The following is a 25,907-nucleotide window of genomic DNA, read 5'->3' as shown; positions in this document are numbered from 1 at the left end:
GGTTGGAAAAGTTCATTATGAAATTTCAGGGGTGAATGAGTTAATAAGTACCTTTACTCAGATTACAATTTTTTGAGAATTTGATTGACCAGAATTATAGAATATGTCATGGAATTCCTCATTCTGAATATTAACAGAAGAGTGCTAGTAGTTTAATACAGCATTTTATTTTCAAATTTTGGCACGAGGGGATAAACCTTTAATTGCTTTTTCTTATATTTTTGAAGGTTGTCATCTGATTGATTTTGCAGCAATGAATGCTCAAAGTCTATAATTTGTAATTTCAGGAGACTGTGTAACTCTTTAGTTATTGAAGTCTTATAAAGTCAAATGTCTGTTTTACTGAACTCTTCAGTTTTTATGAGTCCTTCAGGTCTGTCAGTTTATAGAATATGGCCCTCTTTATTTAGCTTTTCATCATGTATATACACATTGACAGTAATTTCGTTAAAGGTGGAAATTTTATTGGTCTGTAAATTAAGTGAGATTTCAGTGTAAATAAAGATTTGTTGACACCGATCAGGGTAGAATTCTGCTTTGTGTCAAATATAGCCAGGGACAGGGTAACTACAGGATTACAATCCTGGAAAGGTGTTCATGAGTTGTCGTGAAATTATTCTTCCCTTCTAACTGTCTAGAACATAATTGGTATGTCAATGGAGATATGTAGACAAGCGCCACCTTCACTGTTTGCAGTTTGGATGGTTTGTTAGCTCTTACGACTGAAGTAGCTCCCCGGTAAGTATAGAAACGGCACACAAGTTGTCTTTTTCTCAACGATAAGTTGATGTTAGGACAAATACAATCCAATCCACTATACATTGGATCATTGACAAAGTAAGATGTAATTGATGGCACTAAGCACGCCCCCTTTTCAAATTATATTTGTATGGGACATTCTACACCAATTTTTGCTGTCATTGTCAGCTTTAATACGGCAATGTCTGAGAGAAAGAAAGAGGCTGTCTGCACATGCACATATTAGTTTGTTGATATGGTATATTTGCTTTTTCGTGGTACAACAGCTTGTATAAAGGACTTAATTGTGATGTTAATATAGGAATAACCAGTAGAGGTAGTTTGTTAGATGACACTTTATTGTAGGTATCGTGGTCTCTTGTCAACTTCTTGATCCACTAGATATTGAGGGTGTCGCCTTCTAGACCAGTTTCCTGCTACTAGTAGAATCTGATGTATACATACTGTATAAATGACTGATTGTATGCAGACTGCTGAAGGTGGGAGGAAAGCGAAGCATGCCATGGTTTATCTGTTAAAGGAATGAATTATCTGTGTGATGACAGCTCACCGATACTGAGGTGTAGGAAGTCCAGATTATCACCTTCTCAGAATAATAAATAGATAGAAGAGCAACACACCTGATAGAACACTGTAGCGGAACTGGACTGGGTCGATCATTGGCGACCAGATAGCTCAATTAGTAGAGCGTCCATCTAGAGTTCAGAAGATCCGGGTTCAAACCCTGGTCTGGCCGTGCATTTTTCCTCTCCTGTTACAGTGGTGCCTGTGACCAACCCTTGTTTCAAGCATTTGGTGTATGCTTAGCAAGGGGATACCCGAACCTGGGTTATAAATAGTTGTGTTTACGGGAACGAAGACTTAGAAAAAGGAGGGAGGAATGTAGCTGAACTGGACTGGTCGATTGTCGGCGAACAGATAGCTCAATTGGTAGAGCGTCCGTCTAGAGTTCAGAAGGTCCCAGGTTCAAACCTTGGTCTGGCCGTGCATTTTTCTTCTCCTGTTACAACAGTAACACACATGAAAGAACAGCCATACTCCTGATAGAACAGCCACACACCTGAATGAACAGCAAAACACCTGATAAAACAGGCACACACAGGATGGAACAGCCACACACCTGACAAAACAGCCATCTGACAGAACAGTAGTAAATTTTAAGGATGTGAATTAAAACATCCAACTGATCAAGATTGATGGTGAATCCCAGGTCTGATTCTGCCTTCCTTAAGTTCTAAGGGTCAGTTCGAGATTTAAAACAAAGAAATGCTCTTTATTGCTGTGTTTAACTTGGCAATAATCCCATCCATATCTATTGCAGTTCAGAAGAAACATACAGGTGCTCGGCTTATACAGGTAGTCAATGTATACAGGGTGTCATTTTATACAGGTTGTCAGTTGATTAAGTGTTTCTAGAATGTAGATTCAATAAGTCTTGAAGGTTATTATAATACTTTGAGGGATATTCATATGGGTTTAATTATTTTTATCTTTTAGCATCAGTCAGAAATAAAAGGGCAGAAGCAATACCAGAAACAAAACTTTTGAATTTGTTCTCATTACGATTCTTATGTTTAAGCTAATCGTGTAAAGTTGGACATCACTCGGGTGAGAGTCAGTTTTGAGTTTTGGGGGTTGGCAGGGATTAAAGGTAACATATAAGACCAGACTTTTATGAGGCATTAATTTTCCATGAATTGACGATTGCTTGGTGATCAGTCTATATAAGATACAGACCTACTATTTAAGAGTTTCTAATTGTTGCTATGGGTACAAAACTGTACCACATACCAGGTAGGCTTAAAGGGTGAATGTACTGAGGGCAACAACTCAATCACATACATAAATCTATCAGGATCTTTTTTCCAAATTCAAGGCTTTCAAAAAGATTTTGATGATAAGCTCATGGAAAGAGATGTGATGCAGAAATTGTGTGTTTTGTAAATGAAGCTTTAATCCCAGTAAGTTGATATTAACATGTTAGGTCATATATGGAAAAAGGATGAAATGTGACGGAATCATACGTACAGACCTGGAGAAAAACACGTTCTGTTGATCAACAGACTCCAGTGTACACTTGTGTAAGGGGAAGCTTTACTGTGATGACCTACAATGAATCAACTGTACATAGGAGGGGGACATACATCTATGTGACCTTTGCAATTCAAGGTCACTCATAACCTGTCTACATTGTGAAACCTGTGATTGACAGACAATTCTTATTTGTATGGAAGACACCATTATATAGAGGTTATTGTTGGACTTTTACAAACAGGTAATATTCACCTGTGTATGTTTACAGGTAAATGTTAACCTTTATATACAGGTTATTGTTGACCTTTATGAACAGGTAATATTCACCTGTGTATGTTTACAGGTAATTGCTGTTAACCTTTATATACAGGTTATTGTTGACCTTTATGAACAGGTAATATTCACCTGTGTATGTTTACAGGTAAATGCTGCTAACCTTAATATACAGGTTATTATTGGCCTTTATGCACAGGTAAATGTTCATCTTTCTATATGTATGTATACAGGTAAAGTTAACCTTTTTATACAGGTAATTGTTGACCTTTATAAGCAGATATATTTAACCTTTACAGGTTAAGTTTGACTTGCACATATGAGTTACGATGTAATTTATAGAGAGTATGATATGCACTTTTGGAGGTGATGTGGGATTGTCGCGGTAGTGTGACGTGATCTTGTCTGTCATGGCTGTGTACTCTAGGGAGAAGGAAGAGGAGCAGCAGGTCACTGTCTTATTGTGCACGAATCCCAAGGACAAACACATGAATCATCGTTGTTTTTAAACTTTTGAGCAGATTGAACACAATTTTTCAGTGTAAAACAGGTTCTGCAATGGATTTAAAGGTTACTCAACAGGTAAATTACACCGAGAGTTTAACCGCAATGTCTAAATGAGCATGTTTTGTTGATGGCTATAGATTGTAGATTTAGTTTGATGTTTGATAATAGGTAATAAAAACTTAAGTTGTTCACATGAAATATTTCCTACTAATAGTTAACTATAGCTAGGCCAATCATAGACGAAGGTTCCATATTTACGTACTCAGTGAATATTTGCTATATTTTTATAGAGGCTCCATGTTACACAGCATATGTACTTCTTTATTCAAATTGACAATAAACGGTCTGTATTACAGAGGCTATCACTGGCCTGTCACTAAAGGTTCTGTATTATAGAGGCTGTCACTGGCATGTCACTAAAGGGGAGGGATTAAACTGAAGCTGTCACTGGCCTGTCACTAAAGGTTCTGTATTATAGAGGCTGTCACTGGCCTGTCACTAAAGGGTCTGTATTAGAGAGGCTGTCACTGGCATGTCACTAAAGGGTCTGAATTACAGAGGCTGTCACTAAAGGTTCTGTATTATAGAGGCTGTCACTGGCCCGTCACTAAAGGGGAGGGATTAAACTGAAGCTGTCACTGGCCTGTCACTAAAGGTTCTGTATTATAGAGGCTGTCACTGGCATGTCACTAAAGGGGAGGGATTAAACTGAAGCTGTCACTGGCCTGTCACTAAAGGTTCTGTATTATAGAGGCTGTCACTGGCCTGTCAATAAAGGGGAGGGATTAAACTGAGGCTGTCACTGGCCTGTCACTAAAGGGTCTGTATTACAGCAGCTTTCACTGGCCTGTCACCAAGGTTCTGTATTACAGAGGCTGTCACTGGCCTGTCACTAAAGGGTCTGTATTACAGAGGCTGTCACTAAAGGGTCTGTATTACAGAGGCTGTCACTGGCATGTCACTAAAGGGTCTGAATTACAGAGGCTGTCACTAAAGGTTCTGTATTATAGAGGCTGTCACTGGCCTGTCAATAAAGGGGAGGGATTAAACTGAGTCTGTCACTGGCCTGTCCCTAAAGGTTCTGTATTACAGAGGCTGTCACTGGCCTGTCACTAAAGGGGCTGTATTACAGAGGCTGTCACTGGCATGTCACTAAAGGGTCTGAATTACAGAGGCTGTCACTAAAGGGTCTGTATTAGAGAGGCTGTCACTGGCATGTCACTAAAGGGTCTGTATTACAGAGGCTGTCACTGGCCTGGTACTAAAGGGTTTGGTTTACAGAGGCTGTCACTGGCCTGTCACTAAAGGGTCTATATTACAGAGGCCTGTCACTAAAGGTTCTGTATTATAGAGGCTGTCACTGGCCTGTCACTAAAGAGTCTGTATTACAGCAGCTGTCACTGGCTTGTCACTAAAGGGTCTGTATTACAGCAGCTTTCACTGGCCTGTCACCAAGGTTCTGTATTACAGAGGCTGTCCCTGGCCTGTCACTAAAGGTTCTGTATTACAGAGGCTGTCCCTGGCCTGTCACTAAAGGCTCTGTATTCCAGAGGCTGTCACTGGCCTGTCACTTAAGGTTCTGTATTACAGAGCCTGTCACTGGCCTGTCACTAAAGGATCTGTATTACAGCAGCTTTCACTGGCCTGTCACCAAGGTTCTGTATTACAGAGGCTGTCCCTGGCCTGTCACTAAAGGGTCTGTATTCCAGCAGCTGTCACTGGCCTGTCACTTAAGGTTCTGTATCCTGTCACTAAAGGGTCTGTATTACTGCAGCTGTCACTGGCCTGTCACTAAAGCCTGTCACTAAAGGTCTGTATTACAGAGGCTGTCACTGGCCTGGTACTAAAGGGTTTGGTTTACAGAGGCTGTCACTGGCCTGTCACTAAAGAGTCTGTATTACAGCAGCTGTCACTGGCTTGTCACTAAAGGGTCTGTATTACAGCAGCTGTCACTGGCCTGGCACTAAAGGATCTGTATTACAGCAGCTTTCACTGGCCTGTCACCAAGGTTCTGTATTACAGAGGCTGTCACTGTCCTGTCACTAAAGGGTCTATATTACAGAGGCCTGTCACTAAAGGTTCTGTATTACATAGGCTGTCACTGGCCTGTCACTAAAGAGTCTGTATTACAGCAGCTGTCACTGGCCTGTCACTAAAGCCTGTCACTAAAGGTCTGTATTACAGAGGCTGTCACTAAATGTTCTGTATTATAGAGGCTGTCACTGGCCTGTCAATAAAGGGGAGGGATTAAACTGAGTCTGTCACTGGCCTGTCCCTAAAGGTTCTGTATTACAGAGGCTGTCACTAAATGTTCTGTATTATAGAGGCTGTCACTGGCCTGTCACTAAAGCCTGTCACTAAAGGTCTGTATTACAGAGGCTGTCACTGGCCTCTCACTAAAGGGTCTGTATTACAGAGGCTGTCACTGGCCTCTCACTAAAGGGTCTGTATTACAGAGGCTTTCACTGGCCTGTCACTAAAGGGTCTATATTACAGGGGCCTGTCACTAAAGGTTCTGTATTTTAGAGGCTGTCACTGGCCTGTCAATAAAGGGGAGGTATTAAACTGGGGCTGTCACTGGCCTGTCACTAAAGAGTCTGTATTACAGCAGCTGTCACTGGCTTGTCACTAAAGGGTCTGTATTACAGAGGCTTTCACTGGCCTGTCACTAAAGGGTCTGAATTACAGAGGCTGCCACTGGCATGTCAGTAAAGGTTCTATATTACAGGGGCTGTCACTATAAGGGTCTGGTTTACAGAGACTGGTACTGACCTATCACTAAAGGATCTGAACTACAGACACTGTCACTGGCCTGTCACTTAAGTTCAATGATTATAGAGGCATCACGTTACACAATCTATGTACCTCTGTGTGTATATCTGCCTGTAGGTGTTATGGACAGTTCCCTAAGTGTTATAATGAGATGTAAGTTAAGGTGACTGTTTACTAGTATTTACCCAAGCCTGGGTCATCGTACTCCGAACCATGTGAAGAATTAGATATTGCGTTCCTCCAGGGCGAAGAGTCTGTCCTTATCTTCACTACACCGCCCTGAGATTTGATGGCCGTTGTAAGGCTCTCTCAGATTTCACTGATAGGCCTGGTTGTTCCTCAATTTATAAGAAAACAATTTGCTGCTCAAGTTCATGCCTGATGAAATTGTCATAATAATTGACAAAGCGAAAAAAGTTTTGTTGATTTAAAGAGAGGTGACATATAAAATCTACGTTAGATGTAGACTTCCCATGTCTGTATCTCTTCTTACCTGTGGCTGACAGGTAAGCCCACACCTGGAATATCTAATTAGCACCAGTACATTCTACACCTACTGTGATCACCTGATTGTTTAAGCACAATGTTACGGTTTGATAACGAAGCAGAAGATACAACACATTAGCAGTGGCGGTGTTAGATAACAATTCTAAAGTTAAAGTTTGGATTACCTCAGATTTGGATTTCATTTCGGTAAGAAACACATATACAGGTGAAAAATGAATCATATTTTAACATCTCTATTACATTACATGATCCTAGTCATGATGTCAGTTTCTATTCAAGAGTTGTATTACAGCTGTTGGAATACTAATATCATAATTATTGAGGTATATAAACATGCAGAAAACTTGAAGGCTTTAAGTACACCTCGACAGGACCTCGGAGGTCAGAAGTCCTCATCTTGAAATGCACTTTTACTAACATTGAACTGTACATTATAAATTCTGCTTATTCATCAGCCCCACTGCCCCCACATTCTATACCACTGTAGTTATACTTCACACTGTGAAAAGTTTCTTCTGCAGAAAATCTCATTATAATTTTCCGTATGAAGTCTACAATGAAACAGCTGCTGCTCGGTTAATGTGTTGATATAAACGTGTATTCAAATGAAAATTAAACCCTATTTACATGTTTATTTGACTTTTACCGGGGGCCTGTGTACATTTTCTTTTGAGATAAAACATGTTTTATGTTTCTGAGACCTTGAAAAAAATTAATGCATGAAATATGATTCTGAATACGGTTTCATATTGAATCATTACTGCTGGAAAAATTTGAATTAAATTTACTTTATTGAAATTTGATAACTTAATGATTCTTTAACTATTTCAATATATGTGTAGGTTAATATACTGAGGTGATGCAATAATGAATAAGGTTTTAACATGGTAAGCAGAGGTAGTATGATGATCTCAGTGTAGAAACAGTTCATCTTCTCGATATCAGATTGTACAATGTCATAATCAATAATTCATTTAATAATCTAGGAATCGGGGAAACTCCTGAATTTATAAGTTTACCCTGCGCAATAAAGTACAAAAATTCTATATTTCTGTAGTACCTTGGGCAAAAAGCATTTCCAAAATGTACCTGAACTTGAAATAAACAATATTTATTTGACATATATATCGTACAATTATATAATAGGAGCATGTGTAGTGCCTCTAACAAAAAATTAACCCAAAACGCTGAGAGTTAAACCCCTGCCTAAAAGCACACCTCAATGGTCAAACACTCTTGATTTCACATCTAACTGTGACTGGATTCCGATGGAAATTCCTTCCTTCATTTTAAGAACCTGATTTGTCGGCACTAATGAAACTATATAAATAAAATAACAAATTGTACAGTTGAACATTGGCCGCTAGTGCTGTACATGTGGAATGCAGTAAAGCTTTGTTTTGTACATGTTGGACACTCTCGAGGAATTCTTTTAAAGATTTTTTTTTTTTTAATTTTAGAAAAACATACAACTGTGTGGGAGAAAATCTCAAAATGTTTTTATTTTCGTATCCTGAACAATACCGTAACCAAGGCAATCAAATGTTGTATTGGCAATCCTAAACCGGTTGTTTAGGTAAGATTGGATCTGTATTCAGGAATCCTGTTACCTAGCTGTCTCCATAACCCTTTCCCAAATGTAGACCATAATGAACTCATTCAGATCAATGCCTGGAAGAGTTTACTAAAGTAACATAGGGGTGAAAGGGATAAACTATATAACCTGATACGAGTCTCACTCAACTCTCTACAGGACCCTTGTTTTCCTCTGATTATAATCAGAGTTCAAAAGTGCGATCTGTCACAGATCTGGACATTGTCTGAACTTTCAATATATCTCTCCAAATATTTGTCACAGATTTGAACATCAGATTAATTTTCATTACAATTCTTCAAATGTTAGTATAAATTTGATATGAAAATAATCAAAATTTGTGTAACATCAAAATCTGGCAGTACAGGTCCTGCTCATGTATTTCACATTGTTGGAAAGATGCAATGTTGTGGTAAGTCTTTGTGGTTTTTTTTCACTTATCATAACTTATGTAATTTTCCCATTGTCAATAATGACATGCATCTTCTATAGTTATATGTACACAGTGGATAGTGGGATATGTAGGTATACACGTAGAATGGATACAACTTTTACAGCATTTTAAATATCAAATATTTTTTTCATACCAAAAGTTTGAAATCCCCACATGATGAAATTGTGAAATTTGACCGAGATATTGTGATAGTATAGGTATTTGTTGGGCTTTAATAACAGGGGTACAACAATACTATCTATCAAGACGGAGCTACAGGTATCTCACTATCAAAGGAAATACTACAACTTATTGAAATCAGGACAAATAATTGAAGATAGCAAATGTCAATTTATCTAGAGTATGGGAAGTTGATATGGGCTATTGTTTGACTTCATATGGGATGTGCGAAGACGTTTGTAAACGTCTTCCATGCCTATCATTTACGGACTGTATTTTTGCCTGACGATTCCTCACTTTTTCGTAGGTAAGGTGTCACGGGGCTCCAAGCCGAATGGGACTGTTCAGTAATTTAAATTTGAAATTTTGTGGTTCTTGTTTACAAATTTGTCATTCTACCCCTGAAACGCAAGCCACGCAGAAGATCAAGATGGCTACCACAGTGTAATCGGGTCTGACAATCATGTAAGATTAGAGGGACAGACAGATCAGCACTCTTTGCTTGCTATAACATATGTAATTATAAAAAACAAGCTCAAAATTTGATACTTGCTCGGTCTTCATGTTTTTTCTCCTTCATTTTGGATGAGCTAAGCCGTGTCTAAAGTTGGAGCTTAGTGTCATTTCTGATTGGATTTGCGTGTGAGCAGACGACACTGTTCCTGTGGATCTCTATGTAACTGTTACTTGAGTGTGAACTGAAATTTCAAAGAAAACTTTTTAACTTACCAGATGAACATACTGATAAATTAGTAATAGAATGTTTTAAATATTGTGGGAACAGACGTCACTTTGTGTGGATGTGACTGTTGTCAGTACGTTTTGTGGTAAGTGGAAATCTGTCTCTTAAGTTGCACATCTCTTGTAGCATTACGATAAAAGCGACAGAAAAGTAAGATACAGCATCAGTTTTAAAAGATTGAGAGGATACAGTCATTTTAACTATGTGCTTAACATATTGGTGTTCACTTGTGACAAATTGAGACTTGTAGACATTTTAATATATTTCATTGGTGAGGGCTACAGATTGATCCATTGAAAGATGCCCTTATATATTATTAAACACAAGGACATCATTGTCCACTGGTGTAGATATGAGCACATTTCAAATTACATTTATGATTAATGCAGAATTTAATTGTTATGCAGATTTAGGTGAGACCTTGTGATAGATGGGTTGTTTCCTGACTTACAGCACACACAGACTTTACAAGACAACAGCTAGGGTGTAGGTTTATACAAGACAACAGCTAGGGTGTAGGTTTATACGAGACAACAGCTAGGGTGTAGGTTTACCCTGTGTCATTTGAACGTGGTTAAAGTTGCACCTACAATCTGATTAAACACTCATTAGAATAAAAGCTGGGAAGAGGTGCAGACAGACAACTGCTGGATAACAGTTTTAAAATGATTCTTGTAAGAGTGTTTCTGCACAGCGTTATGGTGGATGGAGAATTACTCATTTAAAAATTGGATTTTAATTGAACCTTGCAAGTGCGGAACCTTGATAGTCAGGAATTTTTGATTTATAAGAAAAGTGAAATTAAGTGAGAAACAACTGATTTTCTTGATAATAACACTGACGTTATCTGTTGAAAGCATTATTGAAGTGGAGATTATCTTGATTTTTTTTTGGTACAAATCTATGAATATTCTGCGCAATGAGTGATCTGTCCCCAAATCTGTTGATCTACAATCTGTCTTGTATCAGTGACACTGTCAGACGAGATTCTTCTGATAAAAGTTGTAAGCAACAGTTTATGATTAGGTATGTACACTTACTACCCAATATACAGGTATATAAGTTGTATAATCAAGTTGGTAATCTCAGTACACCTATCGTTCGTTGTACAAAATGGATAAAATTCTCATCATTGTATTAGTTGTTAGATTGTGATCTTTGGTGTTTCTTAGTTTACACTGTATGACCAGAGGTGTTGATAGTTGTCAGTGTATGACTTTAGGCAATTTTTGTCATATATTTGGTGGGCAAAGTTGTCGAAATCAGACCTGTCAGGGGCTACGTATGTATATATGCACCCAATGTCAAAAAATGTGTGAAAATCATACGTTGATGAAAGAAAAAGTAGATTGTGATCCACGTAGCCTACAACTTTAATATAGGTAACTAAGTGGCTGTTATCGGGAGTTTGGAGTGATCTTGGTGGTCTATGGAGTACTTAGAACAAGGAGTTCTGTTTATAAACCAAATATCACACTCGCCGAATCACTCGTTTATAGCAGCTATTTGTGGTACGATGAACATTTCCCAAACGTTAAAAGACAAGTATGTTTATACAGTTCTTACGTTCATGTGTGGTTATAAAATATTACAAAGTGTCAGGCAAATAATAATAAAAAAAATGAGTCTTGAAACTCTGTTTTCATGGACTGTTGATCATTGTGATAATAAAAATAATGGACTTTATATATGTTATTGATGTATAATCACCCGACATCGCCAGTATGGGAATCTTCTGGTGTTGAGGTACGTAAACAACTACAGCCTCGAGTAAGGTTGAAAGTCATCAAGTGTGAATTGCTCCACAAAGTTTATATCCTTTGGTAGTTTATACCCTTTTGAGATATTTTAAAAAGACAATCTTTGAAAGAGTTTTTAATCGAAACATTTTATTGTTGTAGAAAATTTGGTTTTTATGTTCAAGAGTTTGTTATTACATAGAAATTAATTTTCTACAAAGTTTGTCTATATTCAAGAGGTTGTCATTTGAGAAAGAAGGCCTTACAGACACTGTCCTAGTATATATCCTATTACAATTTTTCAGTTTTGAGGGTGTGCGCTAAATTGTCATGGAAGCAATTCATTTTATAGCCTCATGCACTGCTCGACATATTTTTAAAAATTGTTCATGAAGGAACATGATGTGAGCTCGTAACATATATCCAGCCCATTAGTCAGAGCAATTTGTGTCACATTAAGTGTTTGATGGCAGCCATCCTTACACCAAACCAACAATTGTTAATTGGAATATAATTCAAGTTGGCTTGTCATGAGCAGGACAGTGTATGGCTATCTGCACTTAGAATGTAGATTTTCCTTCAGTGTTAATGGGCTGCCTGCACAGTTGTACTCAAGTGTACATATATAAATATATAAGGTCCTGGACATTCTCATTTGACAAATCAGTTGTCATCGCTGCATTAATTGAAAATAGAAGCCATTTTGACCTTTTAGGTAGTATTTCGTTTAGACTTGGTTATCAAATTATATACGTGATTTGATGGGAAATGTACGAAAGTCAGCACACCAAGTGAAACCGTACGTTTAGTGACAAGCCATTAAAACTTTAAAACAGGAGCAAATACATGAACATTACTTTAATCGTAAATACAGTGTAGATAATATATATTCCTAATGTATTTCATGCAATCTTCAAATAATTCGCAACAACATTCTGATTTCAAATTAATCCCAAAAATATTCTGACTTCAAATAATTCACATTGACTACCCATCACATGAATTGTTGATAAGTGTGCTGAGGTAAGTTGAGGAAATACACAACAGAGGATAATAATAGTACGGGTGACCTGTCAGATAGACACAAATCACTCTGTATAGACACATCAACAATTCATTTTCTTTCATCGTCAACAAACTTCAAAAAATATCAATTTTAAAGAAACTTTTGAAAAATAAATTAAATTTCTTGTAATACAAAATAAGATGTTGATGATGATAAAACGTTTCAGTGACCCTGATATCTGATCCTCCATGTCTCATCTTAAGAACAAAACGTTTGAAATTTCCTCCACGTACAGTGTATATATATCTATACAATAGCGTGCACTGCCTTTGGTATCGGTATCACGCTAACCACACGCGACAAGGCACCACGACTCCTACAGTCGCACATGATGTAACCCATTTTTGATGTAGAGTTTTATTATAGATATGATGTACCTTTGTCGGCCCTTTCATCGGCCCATTCATCACTAGGCTATCGTAATTCTCTCCTTACTAGGTCTTCATGTCACATAGTTTGTGGCTAGGATATGAATATAGGGTAGTTTTTATTTTAATCTGAAACGTTAAAATATTCTCTAAAAAATAGGTCAGTAATGTTTGTATTTAAATGATTTGGTTGAGAGGATTGGAGATGATACAAGAGGAGTGGAGAAAGTGTGTGGGCTTTATTAATAACATTTTCTGGATATATGGGATGGAAATGGCTGAATTCGTCAAAAAAATACCACTGACACAATTGTGACACTTTTGACAAGGGGCATCTGTGAAGTTTATGTAACACTGAGATATTTAAAAAATGTGCTCACATTGACAATAGTAGGAGAGTACTAAGGTGTGTTCTAAGTCAAGTCATAGAAAGGGAATCTTGGTACGTACAGCTTAGGTAGATATAGCCTAGCTGTGTAGGACGTTGTGACTGTTGGGGTTTATTATTTGAACACTAAATGGAAATGGATGATTCTGAACCAGGTAAGTCTTTAAATGTAGGAAAATTGGAAGAATTTGTATGATTTTGGAGAAATTAGTATTAGGGGACTTTCCTGTTTGTTTGGACAACTATTAATGAGGATGGTAAGCTGGGACAGGACAGATACATGTACTGATACAGGGTTACAGGGACAACTATGAATGAGGATGGTGAGCTGGGACAGGACAGATACATGTACTGATACAGGATTACAGAGACAACTATTAATGAGGATGGTAAGCTGGGTCAGGACAGACACGTGCACATGTACTGATACAGGGTTACAGAGACAACTATGTATGAGGATGGTGAGCTGGGACAGGACAGATGCATGTACTGATACAGGGATACAGGGACAACTATGAATGAGGATGGTAAGCTGGATCAGGACAGATACATGTACTGATACAGGATTACAGGGACAACTATTAATGAGGATGGTAAGCTGGGACAGGACAGATACATGTACTGATACAGGGTTAAAGGGACAACTATGTATGAGGATGGTAAGCTGGGACAGGACAGATACATGTACTGATACAGGGTTACAGGGACAACTATGAATGAGGATGGTTAGCTGGGACAGGACAGATGCATGTACTGATACAGGGTTACAGGGACAACTATGAATGAGGATGGTAAGCTGAGTCAGGACAGACACGTGCACATGTACTGATACAGGGTTACAGAGACAACTATTAATGAGGATGCTAAGCTGGGTCAGGACAGACACGTGTACATGTACTGATACAGGGTTACAGAGACAACTAATAATGAGGATGGTAAGCTGGGTACAGGACAGATACATGTACTGATACAGGGGTACAGAGACAACTATGTATGAGGATGGTAAGCTGGGGCAGGACAGATACATGTACTGCTACAGGGTTACAGAGACAACTATGTATGAGGATGGTAAGCTGGGACAGGACAGATACATGTACTGATACAGGGTTACAGAGACAACTATGAATGAGGATGGTAAGCTGGGGCAGGACAGATACATGTACTGATACAGGGTTACAGAGACAACTATGAATGAGGATGGTAAGCTGGGGCAGGACAGATACATGTACTGCTACAGGGTTACAGAGACAACTATGTATGAGGATGGCAAGCTGGGTCAGGACAGACACATGTACTGATACAGGGTTACAGGGACAACTATGAATGAGGATGGTAAGCTGGGTCAGGACAGACACATCTACTGATACAGGGTTACAGAGACAACTATGTATGAGGATGGTAAACTGGGACAGGACAGATACATGTACTGATACAGGGGTACAGAGACAACTATGAATGAGGATGGTAAGCTGGGACAGGACAGCTACATGTACTGATACAGGGTTACAGAGACAAATATTAATGAGGATGGTAAGCTGGGACAGGACAGAGACATGTACTGATACAGGGTTACAGAGACAACTATGTTGATACAGGATTACAGAGACAACTATTAATGAGGATGGTAAGCTGGGCACAGGACAGATACATGTACTGATACAGGGTTACAGAGACAACTAATAATGAGGATGGTAAGCTGGGTACAGGACAGATACATGTACTGATACAGAGTTACAGAGACAACTATGAATGAGGATGGTAAGCTGGGCAGGACAGATACATGTACTGATACAGGGGTACAGAGACGACTATTAATGAGGATGGTAAGCTGGGTCAGGACAGACACATCTACTGATACAGGGTTACAGAGACAACTATGTATGAGGATGGTAAACTGGGACAGGACAGATACATGTACTGATACAGGGTTACATAGACAGATCATTAGGAATGTGTGGTGTGACATCAGGGTTACAGAGACAACTATGTATGAGGATGGCAAGCTGGGTCAGGACAGACACATGTACTGATACAGGGTTACAGAGACAACTATTAATGAGGAAGGTAAGCTGGGACAGGACAGATACATGTACTGATGCATGGTTACAGAGACAACTATTAATGAGGATGGTAAGCTGGGCACAGGACAGATACATGTACTGATACAGGGTTACATAGACAGATCATTAGGAATGTGTGGTGTGACATCAGGGTTACAGAGACAACTATGTATGAGGATGGTAAGCTGGGTGATACAGGGTTACAGAGACAACTATGTATGAGGATGGCAAGCTGGGTCAGGACAGACACATGTACTGATACAGGGTTACAGGGACAACTATGAATGAGGATGGTAAGCTGGGGCAGGACAGATACATGTACTGCTACAGGGTTACAGAGACAACTATGTATGAGGATGGCAAGCTGGGTCAGGACAGACACATGTACTGATACAGGGTTACAGTGACAACTATGTATGAGGATGGTAAGCTGGGACAGGACAGACACATGAACTGATACAGGGTTACAGAGACAACTATTAATGAGGAAGGTAAGCTGGGACAGGACAGATACATGTACTGATGCATGGTTACAGAGACAACTATTAATGAGGATGGTAAGCTGGGCACAGGACAGATACATGTACTGATACAGGGTTACATAGACAGATAATGTATGAGGATGGTAAGCTGGGACAGGACAGACACATGAACTGATACAGGGTTACAGAGACAACTATTAATGAGGAAGGTAAGCTGGGACAGGACAGATACATGTACTGATGCATGGTTACAGAGACAACTATTAATGAGGATGGTAAGCTGGGACAGGACAGATACATGTACTGATACAGGGTTACATAGACAGATCATTAGGAATGTGTGGTGTGACATTCCCAGACCTGGCCTCTTAATCTTGGTGTAATCCAGTTATAAAATATCTTTATACAGTCCTGTACCGTAAATATACCTCAAACAAACCATATACAATACATTAACATAGGTATGGGTTGTCCCCCTACCATAGATATACCTATAACAAACCATATATATTAACATAGGTATGGGTTGTCCTCCTACCATAGATATACCTATAACAAACCATATACATTAACATAGGTATGGGTTGTCCTCCTACCATAGATATACCTATAACAAACCATATACATTAACATAGGTATGGGTTGTCCTCCTACCATAGATATACCTATAACAAACCATATACATTAACATAGGTATGGGTTGTCCTCCTACCATAGATATACCTATAACAAACCATATACATTAACATAGGTATGGGTTGTCCTCCTACCATAGATATACCTATAACAAACCATATACATTAACATAGGTATGGGTTGTCCTCCTACCATAGATATACCTATAACAAACCATATACATTAACATAGGTATGGGTTGTCCTCCTACCATAGATATACCTATAACAAACCATATACATTAACATAGGTATGGGTTGTCCTCCTACCATAGATATACCTATAACAAACCATATACATTAACATAGGTATGGGTTGTCCTCCTACCATAGATATACCTATAACAAACCATATACATTAACATAGGTATGGGTTGTCCTCCTACCATAGCTATACCTATAACAAACCATATACATTAACATAGGTATGGGTTGTCCTCCTACCATAGATATACCTATAATAAACCTTATACATTAACATAGGTATGGGTTGTCCTCCTACCATAGATATACCTATAATAAACCTTATACATTAACATAGGTATGGGTTGTCCTCCTACCATAGATATACCTATAACAAACCATATACATTACCAAAGTAATCCTTGCACCATAAATTTATAAAAAACAGACCTATATACAATAACACAATATGTAGTCCTTGTACTGAAAATAGCCTATAACAAACCATATATTACAATAAGTATAGTCCTTGTATTGTAAATTCATATAAAACAAACCCCAACCCAGATCTATATATGTTAATATAAGTATGTTGTCCGCATAACAGAAATAAACCTGAAACAAATTCTCTACATTAACATAGGTGTGTTAGTCCTCCTACTGTTAATATGCCAAAATCTAACCTTTGAAACAGATTTTTGGTCATCCATATCTATTCTAAAATTTTAAATTCTTTTATTTCTTTGAGCAATTTTGTTGTCAATTCATCTAAGTACACTGTCTGTATTGCTTGTCTTCAGTGATCTTGGCGACAGTGAAATTCCAAAGATTAGCTTAACTTGTTCAGCCTAGGGCAGACCAGTTCCTTTTGATGATGTATATGAAATGAAGCAAACAGAAATTGTTCAATAGGGTTCAATCAACACCCCTGTCAAATTTACACCTGTGTCTAAGGTGAAGGTCACAGTGATAGAGTTAATAATGATTAACCTTTCTGAGGGTGTGTTTCTTATTACAACTGTTCTCCCCTGATTTATTGGTGTAGAAGTGGCGTGTTGACTCCAACACACTGTTAACCAGTGTCCAATTTCACATGTGAAATGATACGATCTGGGACAGCATTTAAATAGATCAGTCATGTGTTCCACAAATCCAAAAATGTTCAATTGAGAAACGTCATAAATAAATGTGAAGTGAAAACACAGATTAAGACTATTATGTAGGGACAGTGCGGAGACAATACAGGTTTTAAGATTTATTGTGCATTTAGCCTTGGGTGGAATATAGATATATTTGTTGATAAAAGATATACCGTGTAAATCTGTTCTTCATGACCGAGGTCGGGTTTAAGTACGAGCTGGGCTACTTAGTTCAATGGTCATTATTAGTACCACAGTACTAACACTGTTTAAACAGTTCCAGGACTCATGGATCTCAAGTCCTTAGCTACCAGTGATTTTGTTCCTTAACATAAGAAAAAAACAGACAACAAGTGAAGGTCATGTTGGTTACATTTATAGTATCTTGCATTCAACTTAACTATTTGTCTTCCATGCTAAGGTTAATCTGTTGAACATCTCACCTAATACTGTATGCTTACCAAACTAAATCTTTCACAATTCGGAGAAACATCCCTGTTGATGGATACATTAATATTCTTGTATACGAATACATCCTTGAGTTACCCTAGCTGGTAATAGGATGAACACAGTAAAACCAAAACCCATTTGTATATGAATATTCCTGTTTATAGATATTTAAACTGATCATTGTTTGGAAAAATCAGGCATTGCAGCTGATTTCTATGTCAACAGATTTTCACAGTGATTTTGATAAGCCTGTAAGAATTCAGGAGGATACAAATCTTAACTCTATGCCATATCATCTCACACCTTTGATACTGTACATATAAAACCAGGGAAGTGTACACCTTTGATACTGTACATATAACACCAGGGAATTGTACAACTTTGATACTGTACATATAACACCAGTGAATTGTACACCTTTGATACTATACATATAACATCAGGGAATTGTACACCTTTGATACTGTACATATAGCACCAGGGAATTGTACACCTTTGATACTATACATATAACATCAGGGAATTGTACACCTTTGATGCTGTACATATAACACCAGGGAATTGTACACCTGTGATACTGTACATATAACACCAGTGAATTGTACACCTTTGATACTATACATATAACATCAGGGAATTGTACACCTTTGATACTGTACATATAGCACCAGGGAATTGTACACCTTTGATACTATACATATAACATCAGGGAATTGTACACCTTTGATACTGTACATATAACACCAGGGAATTGTACACTTTTATTTTGCAAAAACATCTTCATTCTGTTGAACACCTGCCTAACCTTTAGGTGCACTGAAGTATTCTGGTGTCAAATGGTAAAAATCTGTGGGAAATCTATCGAGCTGATAAGATTTTTTACATGGATATGAAGTTTACACGGTATAAATATGATAAAGCATGTGTATATGTTGCTAGCTCTATCAGCTTTTTGACGTAGTATGAGAATTCTTTGTGGAGATTGCTGTTAAGCCAACCATAACCCCAGATCAGGAAAAAATGAAAGCGGATAGATAATTTAGCTCCACATGACCTTGCCTTGTTTTATCCTAAAATGATGATTAAGCTCAGCTCGACTTTGTCCTATCTGAAAGAAATGACTTAACTCAGTATGACTTTGTCCTGTCTGAAAGTAATGACTTATTTCAGCATGAATTTGTCCTGTCTGAAAATAATGACTTAACTCAGCATGACTTTGTCCCATCTGAAAGTAATGACTTATTTCAGCATGACTTTGTCCCTTCTGAAAGTTATGATTTGAGTAATGTTGTGGCTGAGCATGACTTTGTCCTGACTGAAAGTCAATTATGTCATATAATTTAAAGGGTTATTTGTATCAGATTTATATTACAAAATTGAATTTTCTCTCAGTAGTTAAGATTGTTTTCCTGAAATACTGACTTAGTTAACTTTACTTATGTTTGTATTTTTCAGATCGCGAGAGTGGTGACCAGCCAGTTAATGGTAGGAATCTGACCAGGGGCCACAGCTTTGTTGACCGACGACAAAAAAAATTTGTACAGGATTCCAACACCAGTCTATCATCATCACCACAGTCAAAAGTAGGACTTAGTTCAAACATTCCAGAGAATGAGATCAGTCAACAAAACGGTGAAGTGGTCCTGAACGGACATGGTGACCAGTCACATGATCACACTTCTGTGAGAAACCAGAGGCGGTATAGTGACTTAAGTGGAAACTCCCTCAAAAACAGTCACAGAAGGTCAAGCGATGCCAGTAAAACTGACGAGCATAATTTAGTGTTAAGAAAAGACAAACCCCAATATCTTTCCTCGCCAACTGTATGTAGAGATGCAGGTTCCCCAGTTCTGAAATCTTCAGAAAAAGAAGGGGAGAATAAGTCTTCATATCATTCCTCGTTATCAATCGTACATTTGCGATCGAACAGAACATTTTCTCCTCCGCCAAAGGTGTCACCTTCATCAGATAAAGATACCACATCCTCTTCATCGCCAAAGTCACCTGCGACACCCTCTTCACCACAAACATCACCTACAACACACTCTTTATTTAAGTTGTCACCTACGACAACTGCTCCCTCACAGTCTTCCCCTGCTTCATCTTCATCGCCATCACCAGATTCACGAAATGTCAAGGACATCCGTATCCCTAGTGACAAGTCATTAGACACGTGCCAAACACCTAGCTCACCTTCAGCTGGGGAAGAGAGTCCCAAGTATCAACGACGATTCTCTTTGTCCGCCATCACTCCTAAAAAAGACAATGTGAAAGGCAAAGGGGAGATTAAACCAGAAAGTGACTTTGAAGCTTCGGGAAAGTCTTGGATTGAGAAAAAGAAACGGTCGTGTTCACTTCCAGGGAATAGCAAGGCTCTCGACTCTTCAGACATGGAGGCTGCATTCTCAGAACTACTTAGTGCAGTTGAAGAACCACAAAGTAGTGTCAACACTTCTAATGACCTTGACCTCGTGGTTGAAGACACGAAAGTGGATATTAATGAAAATGAGACAATTGAAGAAGAGATAATAAAGGTTAGTATAATTAGATACCAGCTGGTACATGTATCGTTATGTCAAACTGGTATTATTATGTCATAAACAAAGCATACATTACATGTTTAGTTGGTTATCGAACAATTTGCTTCTACATATATTAAGCTTGTAATATAATCATGAATTTTGACATTAAATATTGATGGGCATTAATATTGTGAAAATGTACTGACAGAGAAAAATTAATTTCGAAAAACATTTTCATTGTTGAATATCAAATGAATTTGTCACCCATTCACGATAGCGAGAAACTTTCTATCATAGAAGAGACACAGTCCTAGACTGTTTGCCCGAGAAATGGATTACAGTCTCCGAGAAATGGATAACATATCTCGGCTTTATGAGAAACAAATCTGTCATTGCCAGGTGTAATTGTTTAGTTGATGTATGACTGTAGTAAAGTCCACGTTTTTATATTAGACTAATTCACTACAGTGACAACAAGGTGTTGACATGTACACACCGAGGGTTGTATTAGTACCTGTGTGACACACAATCCCTGTAAAATATATCTCCAACCTACAAAAACAGGGCTGTGGGGGACAGCTGGTTAAGTTGAGGTTAGATTGTCAGGTTTTTCTGTCAAGCAAACAGAATAAATCTGTTAATAAACAGTGAAATAAATAGGAAATGACCAAGCTGAAAAATTAATTACAGGGTAAATTCTTGCATAAGATTATCGGTATTGTATCAAGCATATGTTTGGATACTAATTCAGGGTTACTAAATTGGTGAAATGATGTACATATAGTTATTTTGTTAGACCCTGGGTAATTATTTTGTGGCAACTTTGACAAATAGTTGCCCTTGTCGAAGGCAAAGTGCACTGATATGGTTAAGCAATTGGGATTTACACGCTCATAATTGTTATACGAGTATGCATTTCAATCCTTCTACAAAATGACCACAAAGGTGTTCTATTTGTATTTTAGAAAACTGTTAAAGACACCAAGAGTTCTCCCCCTTCTGACAAAGGTGAGTACCAACTGTAAGGTCAAGGATATCGATAGGAATAAATGTTAAGGTGAAAATCAATTATCAAGTTCATTGGTAAGGCTTATTATTTTGGGACACCAGACCCTTTTTCTGCTGATGAATGATCTGCAAAGTTCATTATCATATTTTGTTTACCTGTCTGCTTTGTTATCGAATAAAATAAATTTAGAATTTCTTCAGCCAAAATTACTATAATCGCTAATTGAACTTAGCAGTTTCTTTAAATTTGACTAGAGAAAATTCCTGATAAATATAATTTATCCTTAGTGTTGTTTTAATGTAAAGAAAATATTATTAATTTTTTAATACTTGAAAATTTCTGCAGCCAAAGTATTGTTTAAATTTAAGTCTGTTTATGAGAACTCTAAAGAACAAGAGAGTAGACCTACAGACAAATGAGACCTAATAAGTTGGTTACATTTTGTCACTTTTTGTTAAAAGAACAGAAAATGATCTGTCATACACAATATATTGATATCTTTACCAGACAAATTTTCTTAAATTTCCCAGAAAACAATGACAATAAACTGGTAACTACGCCACAGAAAGGATTAGAAAAATCACAACTCTTCTTGGATGTGAATAGTACACCAGAAAACAACAGTGCAATATCAATAATAGAGGACGACGATGGTGCCGTATCTGTGTCAAGTACATCCCAGAAAAACGTGGGTGATACCACTATCACGCAGAAAATGAAACTTCGTAGGTCGGAGAGCAATACTGAGGAAGAGGAACGAGACACGATCATTGAAACCAAGATAACCTCTCCCGGTGGTACGTATCACTACGAAAAAGATGTGACCAAGTCGAAGCGTAAGATCACACAGCGAGGTTCCGATTACTTTTCTCGGAGTAAATATGTGGTGAGAAAGAAAAGAGACGATTCAGGGGAGGAAATTGAAGAACATGATATTTCTCTGGAGACAGATAATTTTTCCGTTACCAAAGGGGAATCGTGGGGGGATAAAGCTGAGGCCAAGGTGGAAATGACGAAACCGATGGACACATTACTCCCGCTGAAACAAACATCAAAGGAGCTTAACGGTGATAAGACCGGGCGTATGAATGTGTCCAAAACAAGCAGTGGGTACGGCAGTGTTTCTGGGTCGGACGAGGAGGAACGGGAGGAGACGATTATCATCTACGGACACCAGGGGAAACCATCAGGTGAGTACACACATATAGGACAGGAGGCGAATTAGTCAAAACTTTTCTTCTGGCACGCATCTGGTAAACTGATATGGAAAGTTTGTGATAAAAAGGATAGAATTTAAGATAGACATGAAAAGGAAACAATTTTAAGATCCTTTTTATCACACTGTCAGAATTATTTGTAAATATTGATAAAAACCACCATGTTTTTCAAAGTCACTATTGATGTCTAAAATTCTGCTACTTAGGCTCTGTGTCTATTGTCTCCATTGTGATATCAAAATATAATCTGGAACTCGGTGACGTCATTTCATTATCATTTTATTACGTCACAATCGATGTAATACCACATCAGAGAACTTCACATTGACAACAATATGTCACACATTTCTGGAAGTAGTAATGTACGTTTGAAAGCCCCCTCATCCAGTAATTCTGATGTTTCTGCATGTTTTTCTACCAATCTCCACTGTGAGATATTTCAAAAGTTTTATTTCATCATTAATTAAATAATGATAATTATCATTGCAGAAAGTTTCTAGTGTACCTGGTTGAAAAAATATTTTTCATTATGGTATTCAAAATGGAAGGAGATGTTTTGTTAGTAACTTTAACAAAAAATATATCACTCCTTCCTGAAAAAAAGTGTTAGTTTTGTACCTCGATATATAAACACTGCAGAAGAAATCTTGCGTTAATGATACAATATTCAGTGGCTCCAGTTACAATATACCAGTGCTGAGGAGCCATTACAGACATAATTCTAACTTCAAAGTGTCCGTCACATCAGAAAATCTTGTATCAGGAATTCGTAACAAGGATTATATCTCGGGGGTAGAAAACACTTTACTAAATGTGTCTATATCTCACTTTGGTTGAGAAAATCTGTATAAAATTAGTCAAGGTACGAATTGAACATTATTGAAGTGTCAGCAGAAAAGTGTTTTTGTATGACATTGTTAACGTATTTAAAATATTTAGACTGAGAGAGAGTATTGATACATAAGATCAAGTCAAAAGTACAGTTAACTTGTCCCCACTTTCAGTATACATTCCTTCTTCTCACTTTATAATTATGTAAGCACTAATCCCATACTTTATGTACACCCTGACCTCATGCTTTATAGCTATAATAGATGTCTTCCTTAGTCTCATATTATTGTAATACCTGTATGCTTTTATCCCATATTTTATCATTATAATAGATACATGCATGTTGTTATGTGGTGTGATTTTTCATTTGTTTCAATGTGATTTTTACCGATGCACAGATTACCGACGCTGTTCCAGCTCCGGAATATTCAGTATCCTGCCTTCCAGCAATCATGACTGCTTTGAAAATGTCCCTTGCTTAGCCCCATGTCACATGTCTGAATGTCCTGAAGCTGATTGGAGGATTAGTATGTCATGTTGTCTCTGATTGGTCCCCATTTGGTTACCCTGAGAACATCCTAATCCCTCATTAGTTAGTCATGCTAACACTGTTTGTGTCGTGTTGTTTGATTGGTTATGGTTCTGTACTGTGGTTGCCCTATGTATCCTCCTCCTTGATTGGTTGTTGTCCTCCTTGCATTGTTTAACCTACCACATTCATGTCTTCATCTCTATTTCAAGTATGTTTGTGACAGTTTCTCTGATTGGACAACTTAATCACTTGCTGTCAACTTCATTCTCATTGGTTAAACAACCATGACTGGGAGATATTGTATTTCATTCTGAACAAACACTTATTTAGAGGATTTGTAGAGATCATATTTTAATCGTATAATTACATGTATTAACGCTCTAACTATCATGTATTACACTAACAAAGCTTCATGTTGACAATGTCAAAAACAAATGTAAAAGTAGGGAAAGATACCCTAAGAATGTTATTCATCTTTTCAGTTTCAGAATGTCTTTTTCAAGTTGACAATTCTCGTTGTAGGTGATGTTAAGTTGGACATAACACATGGTGATAAAATCAAGTTGACAAAAATGCATACAAAAAGTCTTGTGCTGACCACAGAGTATGTCTCCTGATATATTGTCAAGTTTACCAAGCTACATATTTCCCAGGAAACATTAACAAAAATACTCTGAGATACTTTAGCAAAAGTCACTATGACCCCTGGAAAATTCAGGATAAGTTCTTTTGTGGAGGGGGAGTATGTCACCATGATAAGATACTAGCCCCTACATACCAACTCAGCTAGGGGGAATTGTTCATTAGTTTATTTGGTAGAGGGCAAGACTCAGTTCGGGTTCGACTTCTAACAGAGGCATTGGAAAGAGTAATGTTGTATCAAGTTGACCATACTACATGTACATTCTCAAGTTGATACCTTTCAATACCTGTATCTACCTACCTATTTATTAATACCTATATATTATATACCTGTTCATACCTGTATCTACCTACCTATAAATACCTTTATCTATACCGACCAATCAATACCTGTATCTACCTATCAATAACTGTATCTACCTATCAATAGCTGTATCTATCTACCAATAGCTGTATCTACCTATCAATACCTATATCTACCTATCGATAGCTGTATCTACCTATCAATACCTGTATCGACCTATCAATACCTGTATCTACCTATCAATACATGTATCTATCTACCAATACATGTATCTACCTATCAATACCTGTATCTATCTACCAATACATGTATATACCTATCAATACATGTATCTACCTATCAATACCTGTATCTGTATCTACCTATCAATAGCTGTATCTACCTACCAATACATGTATATACCTATCAATACATGTATCTACCTATCAATACCTGTATCTACCTATCAATACCTGTATCTACCTATCAATTCATATATCTACCTATCAATACCTGTATCT

The 25,907-nt window shown here is 37.7% G+C and overlaps 1 protein-coding gene across 2 annotated transcripts in view; it reads left to right on the top strand.

The window, feature by feature from the left end:
* LOC110460718 (muscle M-line assembly protein unc-89-like) overlaps positions 1-25,907 on the top strand; it is a 207,370-nt gene that overhangs the window by 101,226 nt on the left and 80,237 nt on the right. Inside the window, exons 6-9 of one of the 2 annotated variants that reach the window (XM_021513785.1) lie at positions 19,806-20,884; positions 21,838-21,880; positions 22,412-23,071; positions 24,328-24,456. In XM_021513785.1, coding sequence (XP_021369460.1) covers positions 19,806-20,884; positions 21,838-21,880; positions 22,412-23,071; positions 24,328-24,456 — 1,911 coding nt within the window. The remainder of the gene's footprint in view (positions 1-19,805; positions 20,885-21,837; positions 21,881-22,411; positions 23,072-24,327; positions 24,457-25,907) is intronic. The other variant, XM_021513786.1, reaches the window with a different exon arrangement.

The sequence above is a fragment of the Mizuhopecten yessoensis genome, unplaced genomic scaffold (assembly GCF_002113885.1).
Source record: "Mizuhopecten yessoensis strain PY_sf001 unplaced genomic scaffold, ASM211388v2 scaffold10477, whole genome shotgun sequence".
Taxonomy (NCBI): Eukaryota; Metazoa; Mollusca; class Bivalvia; order Pectinida; family Pectinidae; genus Mizuhopecten; species Mizuhopecten yessoensis.
The sequence above is the reverse complement of the archived record's forward strand: the minus strand, read 5'-3'. Positions and strand labels throughout refer to the sequence as shown.